Source organism: Thamnophis sirtalis, unplaced genomic scaffold (assembly GCF_051295495.1).
Source record: "Thamnophis sirtalis isolate CommonGarterSnake01/CBP01778 unplaced genomic scaffold, rThaSir2_p1.2 scaffold_3, whole genome shotgun sequence".
NCBI classification, from domain to species: Eukaryota; Metazoa; Chordata; class Lepidosauria; order Squamata; family Natricidae; genus Thamnophis; species Thamnophis sirtalis.
In genome coordinates, this window is record NW_028261383.1 from 38,124,667 (window position 1) to 38,142,932 (window position 18,266).

Sequence of the window (18,266 nt, forward strand, 5' to 3'; positions counted from 1 at the left end):
AAAGAGTGAAAAAGATGGAGTTAATAAGACAAATCTATCCAGAAATAAACCTGACAACCAAAGTTAAGCCTACATTAATAACAACTCAAGGGCAACAAAACTACATGAGACATCTTTTAAGCTACAAAGTGCAGAGAGAAGTCTTAAACCCTGGAAAGGTTCTGAAAAGGGAATCAACACAATAGCTGGCGAGAGAGAAAAGACCATTTTGTTACTGGAAAGACACTGGTTAATAATGCTAGTTGATGAAAAAAAGCTAGTTAATTATTGATGATTAATAAGTAGAGATGTTAGTACTTTATAGACTGTTCTAGATTACTATTGAATGTATATTCATTAACATATAATTTACTATGATACTAATGGTGAAATGATAACCTTAGTTAGGATAAATAACCGGCCATAGAAATATTAATGTATATTTTTGGTGATTGATAAGTAGAAATGTTAACATCCCTTAGATTGTCTTAGATGCTTAATGTTTATTTTCTTAGCACGTAATTAACTAATTTGGGATTGAGGGAAAAGACCTATAAATCTTATTAATAAACCATTGCCTACAGATGGCTATAAAGGTATAAATTGTGTGGGCCTGTGGAGAGGAGAGGTGAGATAAACAGTAAAAAAAAATAGTCAGTTACAATAACAACAAAGAAATGTTAATGGATAATATCTAATGATACAGGTGTGCTATGTGGAGGGAAATGCTTATATATCTTACTTAACTGAATTTGTTTTAGAATATACCATAAAGGTGTAATGTTATTGGGGATCTATTGAAACTGCAAATGAATGCCAGTAGGTTGTTGTGTCTTTAAATATAAATGATTCTAGATAAAAACATGTTTAAATAATGGTAATTAAATGAGAATTGCGGTACAGGGATAGTAAAATACACACTCTTTTTTCTTTACTTAAAATGTACAACTTGATTTGAATGAAGTATATGTAAGGATTGTGGAAGAAACGCTTGGAATGTATTTGTAACCAATTGATATGCTTTCTACAAGATGTAACGAAAGATTATTCTTTTTTTGTGTGTGTTTTTGTTTAACTAAAACAATAAAAAAAATTCAAAAAAAAAAAAAAAGAACTCTGAGATGTAATTCACAAGGTCCTGGTGATTTATACCGGTATGTCTTGGATAAGTTTTCCTCCATTATTTCTTCTGCTGCCGCTGGTTCTTTGGAGAATAGATTGACCTCTTCTTATCCATGGCAGCCCCTCAGTATTGAAAGGCTTCTGTTATGTCATTCCTAATCCTTCTCTTCCTTAGATTAGATCTACCCTGTTCCTGCATCTGCTCTTCATGTTTTAGTCTCCTTTCCTCTAATCATCTTTGTTGTTCTTCTCTGCACTCTTTCTGGAGTCTCAATATTTTGGGGGGATCATGGTGATCAAAACTCGATTAAAAGTGTAGTGTTACCAGTGCAGTCTAAAGTGGAACTAACCCGTCTCATGATCTTGATACTGTCCCTCTGTTGATGCGTCCTAGGACTGCATTAGCCTTTTTGGTAGCTGCAGCACAATGCTGGCTTGTATTTAAGTGATTATCCCGCTAAAACTCTAGATCGCTCTCAGAGTTACTGCTGTTAAGCCAGATACAATACCTTCCATACTAGTACATTTCTTTTTTCTTTTTCTTTCCAGAGTTTCCTTATAAGGAAAGAAAGTTTCCTCTGTGGGTTCGGTCTTCCCAGCTGGGAGAGCATTATTGGCGTGGTGAAAGAATTTAGGATCGAAACAAGCTGTGTTGAAAGCAAGGTTTAGTTCTTTTCAGGAAGGCAAGACCAACAGTGACGTGGACCAGCGTTCCTGGGTGGGTTGACACCGATACACAATAAGTGTACATTTTAATACCATTTTCCTCTTTGAAGGCCTTTTGTTTTCTTTGTACAATTGTGTGATTGCCTTTCGTGTGTGTCCTTGCTAATGGTTCTAATCCTGTCTTGCGTTTTTTATTTCTGAGGATCTCGATTTATTCCCGAGGGCAGCATACGTGTCTGCTTTCCCCCCATGCCTGTTACAATCATGGAAAGGGTGGTTAAGCAGGAGGGAAAAATAGGATCGAGTGGGGGAGGAGTTCTCCCACTCCTAAAACTCAAAAAACTAAACCTGGATGAGGACTAGGCATGTGTCTCTTCCCTTTTTTTATAGTGAGAACCCTCTGTCTCCCTTTCTGTGAGAAGAACACACACGCACGCACACATACAGAAATACACCTACCTACCTTTTCCACCTCTGGATCAATAAGATTTTCTTTCCGCCTTTCTAAACTCCTGCGCAGCACATGTACGTCATCCGATTTCCTGAGGGATAGGAAAATATTAATATAGTCAGTGAATGTCCTTTTCAATGCTTTTTCAATATTCATCTAGTCAGGGGAAAAGGAGAACAAGCCATTAAGCTCTCAACAACCTTTCAACCAAACTCATCCTCATAGAAGTACTTTTCTGAGATGGTAAATGGATGAGTTCCACCTAGAATATTCAGTGTATTTGGCATTTAACAAAGGATGAAAATTCGGTCCACCTCAAATTAAATGCCAGTCAACTGACCCTGGTTTAGGATGCTCCATTTCTCTTTCTTCCTACACTCAGCCATGCAAGTTCAAACAACATGTCCTGAAAACAAGCAGATCAACCAAATTGAAATTTACTGATCGCTTGACTCCTGCCTGTAGTACAGCTATGCATAGTATATATTCTTTTGTAGATAAAACCCGCATTTCTTACAAACCGTGTTTGTTGTTATTGCTCTTGGGTTGTCTCACATAGTAAAGCTGTGTGCACCCTGACAAAGTATGAGCCTGGGTGGAGGAGACAAGATGGCCACACATTAGCAGCTCCTGAAATAGTGTTCTGATTTGTCCCTTCTGCCTTACTTCTGCAACCCCAAAATTCCATTCAGAGGGAAGGAAGAACCCAGACCAGTTCAAGACATGATATTGAGACCCATCAAACCACAGATCATGATGAATAAACAGAAAAACATAAGTACTAATTCTCCTCCAACTACAAAACCTAAGTATTCCAGCAGTTTGAAAAGGTTTATCTGGATAGGGAGATGAAGATGCACGAAAAAAGAGATTCAGATACAATTAGTGAAAGAAAGAATGTCGATGGAAAGAGAAAAGGAGTTTAAAAAGATTTGAATTAACTTCTTTGCTCTTTTCTGTCTCTCTATTGTCCAGCTTGACCCAGAACTATTTCTGACAATTGAATAAAAAGCTTCAAACCAATATGAGCCTCTCAAATCCTGAAATATGCCCCCTCCAAATCCTTCCAGAAATCTTCATGTGTTAATACATTTTAAAGCAGCTAAAGAATTTAATACATGAATATAACACATACATGACTAGAACATAACCACACAATTGATATTTAATTAATATTATTTAAATCCAATTTGGATGACTTCTAAATTGTATAGACGACTTCTTAAGAAGAAGAGAGACATTCCCTCTTTCTCTTCAGAGATCTGTCAAGGCAGAAGTTGGACTTGGAGGAAACTGCATCCTGCAAACTTTTTTCTCCGCGCTTCCGCATGGAGCAATGTCTTCCACCGCCTCCTGCTTTGCCGAGAGGAGGAACCAGGGAAGGAAATGCCAATGATGTCTGGGATTGAGAAAAGAACATCTCCATTGACCTGCTGCGCACATGTATACATACATACACAAACAAACTCACACAAACACACACACACCGTTCCAAGCGTGGAGTCTTTTATCCACATCTGAACTTGGAAACTGCCAATCATGCCTGGGCTTGGGGAGAAGGCCCTCTCCTTCCTCCGTTGTTCAAAGTACCCAAACTTGGAATGCATTGTGTGTCTCTGGGTGTCTCTCTGTGTGAGTGCACACATATGCATGCACATGCTTGGCTGCCAGCAGTTTAGGGAGGCAAGGAGCTTGTGGGGCACCAAGTTGTCCCCATGTTGAGTTAGCCAGTATGACTTGTTCCATCCTGACCCGGCTGTCCCAAGTCAGCTGTGCCCAGTGAGCAGCGTCAAGCAGGCCATGTCGAGCAACCCATTCCTTGGAAAGGGCGCGGCGTGGCTTCCGAGCGATCCGCCAGCTTATCCAGTTCCTGGCCCAGCGCTTCCTTGAAGAAGCAGCTGCTGTGCAGCAAAGCAGCCCAAGGTGGCAGGAACGCCCCGCCGGGCGAAGGAGGGGCAGTGGTGGCGGCTGTGGCTGCTTTAAGCGGTGCCTTGTTTCGCAGCCGGAGCTGCTCCGGGCCGTTGGCCACTGGCATGCGCTCCTGCGAGAGCCTCTGCACAGCGCCGGGAGGCCGTGGAGAAGCTTCGCTCCGCTTCTCACTCAGCCTTCCCCCAGAGGCTATCCGGGACTTCCAGTGGTGGAGCCTGGAGAAGCAGTGGCCGCAGGCCGGGGCAGCGGGCGGGCAGCGGCATTGGGGGTGGTGGGGCACTTTGCATCGCGGGAGCCACCAAGCGCCCAGGTCTGCAGAAAAGGCGCTTGGCAGCTCCCGCGATGCAAAGTGCCCGTCTCCACAAGAAAGAAGCGAGGGCTTCTCCCGCCTGGCTCTTGTAAGGAAACCCCCGGCTAAGCGTTTTATGGCTGGCTGAAATGTGCGGATGTTTCCAGCCACCCACAGGGGGACTAGGAGGGAAGGGGTCACTCCTCAGGAATCTATCTAGCCAGCAGCCCCAGGAGACACCCCCCCCAGAGAAGAATTGGGGCCACCAAAGCTCCCACACCCACCCACCTTTGGGATGCAAGAGACAGCAAGGCTTGCAGCAAAGGGAATCTAGACCCTGGGAAGGTTGGAGAGGGGTGAAGAGCGAGCCTCCTCCTTCTCCCCCACTCCTCTCTCCTCTAAAGCGCGCCCTCCGAAATAACCCGCCCAACGTAAGCGTGCTCAACTGCAACAAGAAGACATGATTCGCTGCTCCCAGATCAGGAGGCGGGAGAATTTGTGCCTCTTTTGCATATGAACTTTTTTGCCTTTTAACTCTTTCTTAACTTTAGAAGGTGAAAAATTCCTTATGCAAAGGAGGCCTCAAGTTCTCTCGCCTCCTGCTTTGGTTAACACTAAGCAGACACCAAGCCACTGTGACTTGGAATCTGGTAGCAACTATCTTGGCTTTAATTATTTTTAAAAAATTCTTTAAAATTCTTTCTTTTTCCTGAGGAGACTGGCGAGGCCCCGCCTCCCTTGCCTCTAGTGACTGCACATCCCTGGATATATGTACTATTCACATGATATATAAAGGACAATAATGATCTTCATGTATAAGAGTGGGATGATTTGAATATTTTGGTATTATTGTATGTAGTGACCATTTTATATTAGAAAGACCTTGGTATATTAAACAGATTAATGATGATGTGTTCTGACCCCCCTCGTCCAACACCAACACACACTCTGAGCCAAAGATAAGTTACGGCATTTAATTAACAGACAGACAGGTCCTTGGCAGCAAACTGGCACAGACAAGCTTGGGTCGCAATCCAGCACAGATAAGACGTGGCAGCAATCCAGCCTGCCAAGCTCACAATAATGTTCTCCAACGTTCGTTCCTGCATTGACTTCTGCAAAAGGGGCGTGTGCACAAGCATTCCTTTTATAGTCTGGAGAGGAGCCTAATTACCACCAGCTAGGTGCAATTACCTCCTGTAATTGCATAATTGTTCCTTACGCCTATTAGCTCTCCAGTGCCGGGCATCTAGGAACAACTCTCTTGGCTCCTCCCCACTGCTGACGTCTGGATCACACTCCCTTGTCTTCTCCCCACTGGTCCAAGACTCAGATGCCTCCTGGTGGCCAACCAGCCTCTCTGCACCCTGCTCGGCGTTGGAACCATGTCCAGGGTCCTCCACATCCTCCAAAGCCGACTCATAGGGCCCCTCATGTCAGAGTCTGGTGGCCGCTCCAACGGCTCCTGCTGGGCCACCACAATGATGTAATGAACAATTGGGATATATATGAATTGAAATACTTAATCGCTATATGGATTAATAATTAATAATGGAAAACTATTCTTGGAACTCTGGATGATTGGTGACATTATGGTCAATTGAAAATATGAATGTATATTATAAACTAATGGAAATTCTTTGTTCTAATATTCGCTTTTACTCCTTAGAGATAGGTGATACTATAATACTTTAAAAACTCATTGTTATTTGATAGATAATTATGAATTCCAGCAAACAAGGATTGTTACAAATGAAAGAATATTGATGGTAATCTGAACACATAATGCTCAATGACAGCGAAATATCTAGTTATGTTTAATGTAAACCAGTGATATTAATCCTAAGCTTAAGAATTGATGCACAAAAACGTGTAACCAAACGACGTGCCTGATGAAATGCAGGAAATGTGTTCTTTGTTCTTCTCTTGCTTTGTTTTGTTTGTGTTCTTTTGTTTAAAAAGAATAAAAATATATATATTTAAAACAACTTGTTCCATATCTTGAGCATACTATATCTAGCAGTGGTGGGTTACTAACTGGTTTACACCAGTTCACTGAGTGCGTGCTTATGCAATCTGAGAGTTCTGTAAATTACCTTCACATCCCCTCTGGGCAGCTGTCTGAAGAGGCTTGAGCTGATGAGCAGCAAGTGGATTTTTCTAAAACTGCAAATGGAGAGCTCTGTGAGGCTGATTGGAGGAAATGTAGTTCCTCCTTCAGCTGCACCGGAATCAGCTGATCGGTGGCGGGAAGTCAGATCTTCATTCATTTAACAAGCCATTTTATTCAATTAATGAATTTGATTTTAAGAATACGTAAAATTGAATCTGATTAATTTGACACACTTTTTGAGGGCAGGCTCCATTAGGTTCGTACCTCAAGGAATACTTGTATTTCAATTTTTCCAGTTTCACCCATCCTGTACCTTTAATAAAAACCCCAGATCTACTCACATGGTCTCTTTTATTGGGGTATAGTTGGGTTGAGCTGCTGTCAAGCTGCACGCAGAGTAAAATGTAATGAGGACAGAACAGACCTTATGATTCTAGGAAAATTTCATCTTTGAGAGGGTATGCATGATTCAGAATTTAGGCTTTCTCCTACACTCACTAGGTGGTCTTGCTCACCACTTTTTAGCTAATTGAAACGTGGTTCTTATCAGAGCTCAGACTGCATGAAGAGGAAATCCATCAGAAGCAACTCCTCTCTGTTCAGGGAGGAAGGTTAAACAAAGCTGGGAGACATAAAACTACACAGCAGGACAAAAGAAAACTGGGGAAGAAGAACAAGGGGCAGAAAAGTTTTTAAACCTTGGTTGAAACCCGAATAAACGTCTCAATATAACTGCAACTTTCATCTATTAAATTTCCTTGGTTATTATATAATTAAATTACAGTCCTCCCATGGATTATCTTGTAATCTCCTTGTTTCTCTTATCTACTTTCTATCTTGTCTTCCCTTGCATCTCCTTCATCCATCCATGCTATGCATAATTCTTTTCTTCTTATTGTAGGTAATCGTTATGGCTTGTGACAGGTCTTATCCCTTCTGGATTACCTCTATGACCCACAAATGCCTTTGAGAGGCAAGAAAGAACCTGGACCAGTCTGAGCCATGATACTGGGATTTTCCACAGATGTGCCAACATGTCTGACTTATTAAATTGGAATTTTGAAGAAAGTTTTGCCTTTAACTCTAATTTAATTCTGCATGATATTTGGAACGCTGACACTCTGCTCTTTTCAGTCTCTTTATTGTCCAGCTTGACCCAGAACTATTACTGACAACTGAACTTCAAACCAACATGACTCTCAAATCCTGAAATATGCTCCCTCCAAATCCTTCCACAAATTTTGTGTTAATACATTTTAAATCAACTAAAGAGTTTAATACGTAAGTATAATACATAACTAGAACAAAACCACCCAACAGATATTTAATTGATTTTATTTAAATCAAATTTGGACTCACCACACTACAAAAGAGCAAAACATGGCAATAATGCTTGAAAAGAAAATTGCACGTGCACTTGGGGCGCTTCTGGCTCCTTTTGTGAGAGAGGAATTGTTCATCCTTTCAGCTCTTCCCACACACTCTACACTGATCTGCACGTGACAACTCCCTCATATCATGAGGACTTTGACTGAATAATGTTCAATGCTTCTGCATAGATACTGGCTGATTCAGGTCTCAGTTCTACACTAGGGATGCAAATTTAACTATTGTGGAGGATCCCAGTTCTCTACCATGGGTGTAATTTGATTATTATTATTTTTTGAAATTTTCCTTTTGGGCTTAGGGAAGCAGCATCTGTTAAATGTCTTCGCATCGCTCTGAGAGCTATGACTAACTGGGAGACTGCTGGCAGTTGGAAAACAGGACTAAAAAATAAAATAAAATGAACGCATATACCACGGATTTCAAACTCCATGTGTCATGTGGCCATCATGTGACATATTGCAACAGTTTCCCTATTCCCGGAGCTGGGGTAGGCATGTCCTTCACGTAACACAACCAGCCTGTGAGCCGCTAATTTGACATTTCTATATACTGTATATATAGATACATTCAAAAATATATAAATCATAATTATAATGACTCATGTCTATTGTTTCTTTTTTCATTACTAAAAAACTTTTTCAGAGTTCAGTCTGTAAATTTGAAATCCATTCATAGAACCCATTAAATCAATAATTAGCATACATTCTCATCCAAATGTATCTTTGTTTTGGGGATTCTCCAGTCTATGAATCATGTTATGGGAAATAAGATTATGGGATGTGCTGAAGCCCTTTCCACACTCCATTCATTTATATGGCTTCTCCCCCGTGTGGATCCTTTGATGGCGTGTAAGATTACTGCTTCCCCTGAAGCCCTTTCCACACTCCATGCATTTATATGGCTTCTCCCCTGTGTGGATCCTTTGATGGGTAATAAGGTGACTGTTTTGGATGAAGCCCTTTCCACACTCCATGCATTTATATGGCTTCTCCCCTGTGTGGATTCTTTGATGGGTAATAAGGTGACTGTTTTGGATGAAGCCCTTTCCACACTCCATGCATTTATATGGCTTCTCCCCTGTGTGGATCCTTTGATGGTGTATAAGTTTAGTGCTTGATCTGAAGCCTTTTCCACACTCCATGCATTTATATGGCTTCTCTCCTATGTGGATCCTTTGATGGCGTGTAAGTTTACTGCTTGATCTGAAGGCTTTTCCACACTCCATGCATTCATATGGCTTCTCCCCTGTGTGGATCCTTTGATGGGTAATAAGGTTACCGTTTTGGATAAAGCCCTTTCCACACTCCATGCATTTATATGGTTTCTCCCCTGTGTGGATCCTTTGATGGCATGTAAGATAACTGTGTCTTCCGAAGTCCATTCCACACTCCATGCATTTATATGGCTTCTCCATTGTGGATGTCTTTTTATTAACAGTCTTGTTTCCATGTTCATTGCATTTATTTGTCTTCTCTCCCATGTGGAAACTTTTCTGTGACTCAAGAGACCCATTTTCTTGAGAAGGTGTGAACATCCAACTGTATTTTTTTCCTTTGTCTTTGCCCATATTGGCTCCTCCTTTGGCTTGTGATGCACAGGGTCCATTTATATCTAATGTCTCTTTGAAGATTCTTACACCTTTCTCAATATATTTCTTCTTTAGTTTTTCTTGTTGATCAATAAAGTCCTGCATCTGAGCAACAATCGAAGGAGATGAGCCTTCCTTATTCCAGTTATTCAACAGGTTTCTCTCCAGACTTTGCAATTCTGTTTGAATTGCAGGTTTCTCCATTACATCTTCTTTTCTGAATACTTGGAATGGTTCTCCAGAGTCTTTATTCTCATTCTCACCTTCAAAGGGAAAGAGAAATAAAAGTGAGAAAAAGTTTGGGGGAAAACATCACTCTGTCAGAAGTCATATTGATTGCCTTCAGGTATTGTACCAAATTCCAATATATACTGCATATTTGCATCTTAATAATGGCATGGTATAGAAATGATAACATCTCTATTGATGAGGCATAAAACCTTGCAAAAGACATTGTCAAAAAACCTGAATGGCAACTCTTGATAGGACTGATATGGAAGCATCTGGGCCAACATAGTTGAAATCTGTGTGATGAAGTTTGGCATTACCTCAAACCAAGGAATTACTTTGTCATAAAATGTTTATATAGAAATATAAATTAGATAAGATATATCTAAGCAAAATGCCATTGACCTATTTCCTTCCTAGGAGCACTAGAAAAACAGAACTTTCCCTTCTCCCTCTGAAGGTATCAATTTATAAATGTTTTCATAAGAACTAGTTAATGGCATCTAACTACAAAAGGTCTTCCTGAACTCCCTGACTGGAGAGTGGGGAACTCTTACCAAGAGAGGCCACATTGTTATAATTCTCCAGCATGACTTCCCAATGCAGAGCTTTTTGGTCAGGATCCAGCTGAGACCACTCCTCCTCGGAGAAATAAACAGCCACCTCCTCAAAGGGCAGAAGAACCTCCTGAAAGGGAGAAAAATACAGAACAGGCCAAGGAAGAACTGCAGGATCTTTCCTATTATTAAGAATTTTATATAGCAAACATAAACATTAAGATAAATGGCTCTATGCTTAGTAAGGATCTGTGGTTTAGATGACAAAATTGACAGAACCAAAAGCATTTGACTAAAGAAATATTTTAGGAAGGTTTTATGAACTTGAATGATTCTGTAGGACTTTCAGTGCCATTCAGGTTAAATAAGCCCTTTTTTCTTCTGGATCAATTGATCTATCAAACAAGCAGCAAACCCTAATCAGAATACTCTTCATTCTGGATCTATGAATCCATCCATCCACAATCAAAAGGTCCTCAGTGACTTGAGAGAATCAACTGGCAGATGGGCCTCGGAAAACCCACCAATCAGTGACACTAACCCTTCCTTGGATAGTGTTCCTGATTGGTGGGTTTTCCAAGGCCCACCTGCCAGTTGATTCTCTCAAGACACTGAAGGCCTTTAAACGCTTCCTGCCTTTAAAGAAGGAAATGTGTCTGTAGGGGAAGGGATTCTTTGTAGTATTTTATGAAATGACTTATGTTGTCCTAAGAAGGAGCAATCCTGTTCATCCTCAACACCTTCCTGAAAGTGCTGGGAGAACTCAACCAGGGTTCTGTCTGGTGTGCCATCAATACCCAGAGACTCTGCTCCTCCTCAGATTGCAAGGAAGCTGCTAGTAGTCTGAGCCATTGGCTGGACAGTAAATAAGAAAATGGAGATTGTATTCCATTGAAGACAATTCTTAGCCTATGCAAAGTTGGATTGTTTGGCCTCCAAATCCAGGCACGAGTCAGAAGATTAAAGTTTGAAATGGGGCCTTGGCTAATTGTTCTTTCAGAACACTTTTAACTTGGAGACGTTTCTATATTTCGACTGTCCTGGGATTTTAATAATCTTAACTGTTAACCATGTATTTTTCTTATTAATGATTGTAAATGAGGTGTTGGAAAAATGGAAGCTTGCTAGTTTGAATATTTAAATATTTTTGAGGTTCCTAGCACAAATTCAACTCAAATAATTACAAAAATGGGGCAGCATGTAGGATAGGATAGTGTAGGGCAGGGTAGGGTAGGGTAGTAGGGTAGGGTAGTATCCCCCCCTTCCTGGTTTTGTGTGAGCCGCCCTGAGTCCCCTCAGGGAAAAGGGCGGCCTACAAATGCTAATAAACCTAAACCTAAACCTAGGGAAGGATAGAGTAATTTAGCTAGAAGGGACCTTGGAGGTCTTCTACTCCAACCTCCTGCTTAGGCAGGAAACTCCATACCATTTCAGACAAATGGTTATCCAAGTTTCCACCCATTTGCTTTGGAGAACAGCTTGACTCCCTCTTCTTTGTGGCAGCCACTGAGATATTGAAACATTGCTGTCATGTCACCCCAAGTCCTTCTTTTCATTAAACTAGACATACCCAATTCCAGCAACCATTCTTTATATGCTTTAGCCTCCAGTCCCCTAATCAGCTTTCTTGGTCTTTTCATGTAGGGTGAACAGGTGCTCACTTACCTATTTTAACTTGTGTTCCTAATCTGTTTTTTGTGGTGCTGTTTTTGATAAGTTCGACTGGTTTTTTCCTTTGTGTAAAGGCAGATGAAAAACATGAGTTAAGTAGTTCTGCTTTCTCCCTGTTGCTTGTCACCTTCTTGCCACTTTCTCCCACCAATGGATCAATTGTTTCCTTGACTTTTTAAAAGTTTTTAACATGTTGAAAGACACTTTTATTTTGGGTCATAAGCGTTAGTTCATTAGCTTTCCTCACTTCACCTTTGCAGGCTTGGGCTATTTGGTGATATTCTGCCTTAGTTATGTGCCTCTCTTTTCCTTTTTTGTACTTGTCCTTTTTGTCTTTCAATTTATCAGAGTTCTTTATGCAGACATGCTGATTTCTTTTGAGAGCTGTTATTTTTCTTCTTCATTGGTTTTGTGCTAGACTGGGCTTTTATAATCTCACTTTTCAAAATTTCCCAAGCTTCTTGAGTTGTTTTCCCCTTGAGGATTCTCATCCATGGAATCATTCCCAAGGTTTCTCTAAGTTCAAGTTTGTCTTTTAAAGTCCAAGACTCTAGTTTGACTTAGTTCTATTGCTTGTGCTTGCATAATGTGGAATTCCGGTATTGCATGATCATTCCCCCATAAGATTCCTATAGCTTCAACACCTTCTATCATTTAATCTCTCTTAGTGAGAATTAAGACCAATCTGGTTGATTCCCTTGTTCCCCTTCTCTACTTTTTAGGAAACAAAGTTGTATGCTAGGTTTATCAGGAACCTGTATGATCTTCCACTTGGTGCAGCGTTTGTCTCCCAGTTGATGTCAAGGCAGTTATCAGCATTGTTGTGCTCTATTTCTGTAGAGGTGTAGTTATTTCTTATATATAGTGCAACTCTACAACCTATTTCATTTGGTCTATTTAAAAAAAATAAAAATAGCTGTATTACCCTGTAGCTGTATGTTTCATTTGTAGGTTTCAACCCACCAAGTTTCCGTCATGGCAACAATATCGTATCTGCCCTCATTTACTTAAATTTCTAATTCACCCTGTTTATTCCTCATACTCTGTGCATTGTGTATATACAATTGCATCCATTTTGATTGACCATGTGTTTACTGTCTACATAAGCTGTGTTGTGTCTGACTTCCCCTACTTTCGTACCACCTGTTTGATTGCAGATTGTATGCACTCACTATTAAATGCTTGATTTTGCTTGACAGCAAAGTTGACATTCTTACCCACACAAACATCTATGTTATATGCACTGATAACCCTATTAATTTTAGATTGCTGGGGACAGAAATGTTCTGTATCAATTAATTCTCTGTCCGCACTGTTTAGTTGAAATGTTTATCCAGAGCATCTGTGAATTTAATGCCAAGCAATCCATTTGTTTGATGGACGCAAACCATCTCTTTTGTACAGTTTTTCATAGGACAAGCTGCAAGACATCATGACTAACATAAAGAATTCTGTAAAACATTATTTATTGAAAAGTTGGGAAAATAATTAGCGAAAACAGTTTGGTTTTTAAAGTACTAGTCTAAAAAAGAAATCCTAAAAAGAATCTCCAACCAAAAGAAATGGGGAAAATGGCAGGAGACAGTACAGGTAGTCCTCAACATACAACAGTTTTTAGGGATTTACGACAGTGAGAAAAATGACTTATGCCCGTTTTTCATACCTACGACTGTTCCAGCATCCCCATGGCCGCATGATCAAATTTGACTCATATTTATGACAGTTGCAGGGTCCCAGGGTCATGTGATCACCTTTTGTGAACCTCTGACAAGCAAAGTCATTAGGAAAGCCACTTAACAACAACCATACTTCTAACTTCAGTGGTTCCCTTAACACCTGTGGCAAGAAAGGTCGTAAAATGGGGCAAAGTTCACTTAACAAATGTGTCACTCAACAACAAAAAAAATAGGCTCAATTTTGGTCCCAAGTCAAAGACTACCTATAATCTGTACAACGGCTGATTTCCTGAGGGAAAAAATAGAAATCTAATAAATCAAAGTTATTCTCATACCTGAGTTAGAGGTTCAATCATGGTTTCCACTCCCCCTAAACAACGAGTCGACTTCCTTCTATGCTTCCCTGTGAGGGAGACAGAATTTCAAAAGGCATAATTAATAAAGTGGGAGGAGGTTTGCTATAGAGGAGAGGACACAGAGAAGATGAGAAAGTTAGGATTTATCAAAGGAGTGGAAGGACCTTATATTACCTCCTGAGGTGTCCTGAATTGGATCTTCCTGAGGGATCCTCCTGAAAGGCAGTTCTTGAGGGAGATTTGACAGATGCCTCTTTGTCTCAGGATCTCTGATCTCCATTGCGAAGGACTTGAAATAGGATCCAGAAAATAAAGAATTAATGGACATTACACATCATGAAGTGGTGTGTAACTCTGCTTAACACCTGATAAATTGCCAAAGATTTTTCAAATCTCAAAGGAATTTCAAATACATGTTTGAAATGTAAATGTAAATGTAAAAAAGGAACTTTTTACCAACTCTGCTGGACTTGTGACAAAGCAAAGAAATACTGGGGTAAGATTTATATTTTACTGCAGAAGATTCTCAAAGTGGGCATGAAAATCAAACCAGAGACTTTTTTTTTAGGTTTAATAGACAAAGAAATGGAAAAACAATCTCGAACATTGCTGTTATATATGTTGAGAGCAACAAGGATGCTCTTTGCAAAGCGGACGGATATTTTAATAGCCACAAAGGAGAAGTCGTTGGGAAAACTGATGGAAGAGATGGAAAAATTAACTGCTTTAGTTAAAGAAAAGACCAAGCCAATCTTGCTTCTACTTTGGAACCATTGCTGCGTTTTGTTCTTGAGATCGAAAAATTGAAACTTTGATTGAGTTTTGCTGATTACATAAGTTTGTTGTTATATAGAATTTGCTAGTACATATTAAGTATGTAAATGTAAGACATTGAACTTGTAATGTTACCATTTATTCGACTGTGCTAAAAAGATTCAGATTTTCAATGATTTTCTTTTTCCCCATTTACCCTACACTTCTTTCACTTCCCTTCCCCCTTTCCTACTATTTTCATTTTCTTGCATTTTATATCTTAATAAACCTACAAAAATTTGATACAAAATTTTGAACATATTGTTTATTATATTCAGGCCCAAGAAGAAGTCCTCTCACCGGCAACTCAACCTGCTCCTTCTTCTCCTCCGCTTGGCTCAGGAGGAAGCCTTCCACCAGGGCCACCGCCTGGGAGCTGGTCTCTGCTCCACACTCCCGCACCCAGCTCTCCATCTGCAGGGGCAGAAGGGCCAGGAACTGCTCCAGAACCACCAGGTCCAGCATCTGCGCTTTTGTGTGCTTTTCTGGTCCCAACCATCGACTACAAAAGTAGTGGAGACGACTACAAAGTCCTCGGGGACCCTCATCCTCCTGATATTGGACACTCCTGAAGTTCGAGGCCTGAGCTTGTGAAACGATGGTTCCTTCTTCCAGCATCTTCTGCCCAGTTCTTGCCCAGATATCCCCATAGATTCCAGACTGAGCACTGGAAGGGCCTTTTCCACTTCCCTCACTTGCTAAAGGAAGGCCAGCCATTTTCTCTCTGTCCTGTAACACAATTCCAAATGGGTGCAATGAAACCTGTGTATCTCCAAATGCTTTTTCATTCATAGCAATGTTCATTTAGCCATGGGAATACCAGAACAAGCCATTAAGCCCTCTTTGCCAAAGGGATCATTTTTTTCTCTACATGAAGATCAAGAAATGGCCTCAATTCTGCAATTTTCTTATAGAAGAAAGAATAAATCTAAGCTAGTAGATCGGACCATTTATTGACACTCATCCTCACAGAAGGAAGCATTTTTCTGACCTGTAAAGTGGTGACTTCCAGCAAGAAGATTCAGTCCATATGGGCATTTTGGATAATTTAAATTTCTTTTTACTCAAAGGGAAAGACTTGCATTTTAAAAATATAGCTCTAAGTTTACCTTTAAGCAGGGTTTACACAACATACAAAAGCCCAGAACAAGTTCACAAAGCATGAATATTCAGTTCACAAAAAATGAGACGCCAATCCTTTGACCCTGGTCCATTTCTCTTTCTCCCTTCACGTAGGGGGGCAGGGTCACCCTATGTGTCCTAAGCAAAAACAGGTCAATCAAATTCAGGCGTTCAGTTCCTATGAAATATAAAGGATTAGATGCACACAGCTCATTACAATGACGTGACTGACTACCTTCCTCAAACAAATTGAGTTGCAAAAGGCTCCAAGCATAGTGAGAATGTAGGCATCATTTTTTGCATTTCTTCCTTTCAAAGTTGTTTTTGCTTCCTGCTTGAGTTTTGCCATACAAGCTCCCCCTCTCCCCTATGCAGGAGCTATTCCCACGAAATGGGGAGCTAAGGACGATCCCTTTCCTTTCTGGGATCTGGAATTCTTCCTAAGGACAGCATGCATCTTCTGGAGCTCTGCTTTGCTACGATCATGGAAAAGGTCGGCGGAGAAACATGGGATCTGGGGGTCTCCCGCTCCTAAGATTGACTTGGTATATATATATATATATATGCATGCGCACAGTCACACACACATACACCTACCCTTGCCACCTCTTTCTTCAAGACTTCTTTGCAGCGTTTTTAACGTCCTGCGAAGCTTAAAGGGTTAAAGAGAGAGAGTCCAGCATCCTAGAAAGGCAAGACCTAGTGACGTCACTTCCTTCTCCACCTGCAAGAGCGACTCAACGCTGAAGCGCATGCGGTTCCTTTCTCTTTGCAGAGGGAACCCCGGATGGGTTTTCTGTGCATGGAAGGTGCTCGTGGAAAAAGGAGAGATGGTGCATTTCCCATGCAAGGCCAGCAGGGGGATCTCTTGAGAAAGCCAGGAAGCCTTCTCAATCTGCTTTGGCAACGTTATAATTTACTATTCCTAATAACAATCTCACTTAAATTTTTGTTGTTCAGTAACAAAAAAAAGAGTAAACCCCCAAAAAGGGGTAAGCAAGAAAGGTACTGTTTCTACTAGCTTGACTTTCTGAAGGAAAGGCATAATACAAATAATTTTCTCCTCTTACTATACTTGGAATTTGAACCTATTTCAGCTCTGCCATAGGAAGGGTCAACTTCTTTCTACTCGTCCTTGTGAGGGAGACACAATTTTAAAATGTATAATTCATAAAGTAAGAAGAATTGCTCTATAGAAGATAGAGATTAAAGGTTGACAGCTGTCAGGCGGGTGGCCAATCGGCGGCCGGTATTTTTCCCGGGGGCCGGCAGGCGCGTCAGAGCCAATCAGGAGCCTGAGGCTCTGGCCATGCCTGCCGGCTGTGTCGGGAGGACGCAACACTATGGGGAACAGGAGGACCTTATATTACCTCCTGAATTGTCCTTACCTGGATATTCCTGAAAAATCCTACTCAAAAAAACAGTTCCTGGGGGAGATTTGATGGAAGCTTCCTTCAGTGGGGGGAGGGGGTATTCCAATTTTTTTAGTACATGTTTGGTCGTGTGGGTGAATATCCTCGTGTGCGCTTCTGCACATGCCCAAAAGTGTCTGGGTGGGTAGGCGGAGCCTTTCACTGCCAATGTGTGCGTCTGCTTCATCACTGGATGTTTTTAAGTAGAAACTGGACAGTCACTTGTCTGTAATGGTATAAGATCTCCTGCTTGAGCAGGGGATTGGACAAGACCTCCAAGATCCGTTTTAGCTGCATTCTGATTGATGGATGGATGGATGCTTACTCTCCCACATTTTTCTAGTTTACCAAGAAGCAGGTTGTGATCTACTTTGTCGAATGCCTTGCTAAAGTCTACGTCCACAGCATTTTGCTGGTCTTCTAATTTAGTCACTTCGTTAAAGAATGAAATAAGATTGATTTGGCATGATGTTTTTAACAACCCTTTGCTTGCTACTAGTTTAAAATCTACAGTATTTGTTTATATTATATACTCAATCAAGGACTACCTATAATATGTACATCATCTGATTTCCTGCAGGACAGGGAAATACAAATCTAGTGAATGGCCTTTTGAATGCTTTTTCAAGTATAGCAATGTTCAACTAGCCAGGGAAATACAAGTACGAGCCTTTAAGCCCTCAATCACACTCATCCACATAGAAATAGTTTTTTGAGATGGTAAATGGATGTCTTCCATCTAGGATATTCAGCGTATTTGACATTTAACAAAGGATGAAAATTCAGTCCACATCAAATTATATGCCAGTAAACTGACCCTAGTTTAGGATCCTCCATTTCTCTTTCTTCCTACACTCAGTTTGCACAAGATGCCCTGAACACAAGCAGGTCAACCAAATTCAAAT

At 40.7% G+C, this 18,266-nt stretch overlaps 2 protein-coding genes across 2 annotated transcripts in view; both read right to left on the bottom strand.

Annotated features, from left to right (window-relative positions):
* Positions 1-8,465: 8,465 nt before the first annotated feature.
* LOC106543884 (uncharacterized) overlaps positions 8,466-18,266 on the bottom strand; it is an 80,586-nt gene continuing 70,785 nt past the window's right edge. The window contains 1 exon segment of the mRNA XM_087708199.1: positions 8,466-9,789. Within this exon segment, the coding sequence (XP_087564325.1) occupies positions 8,645-9,789 (1,145 nt within the window). The 3' untranslated portion in view covers positions 8,466-8,644.
* Positions 11,720-15,742, bottom strand: LOC148047932 (zinc finger protein 202-like). Its single transcript, XM_087708748.1, has 3 exons — positions 15,101-15,742; positions 14,189-14,306; positions 11,720-14,061 (listed from the first exon to the last, which is right to left on the bottom strand). The coding sequence occupies exons 1-3, from the start codon at positions 15,629-15,631 to the stop codon at positions 13,988-13,990; spliced, it is 723 nt and encodes a 240-aa protein (XP_087564874.1). The 5' UTR covers positions 15,632-15,742; the 3' UTR covers positions 11,720-13,987.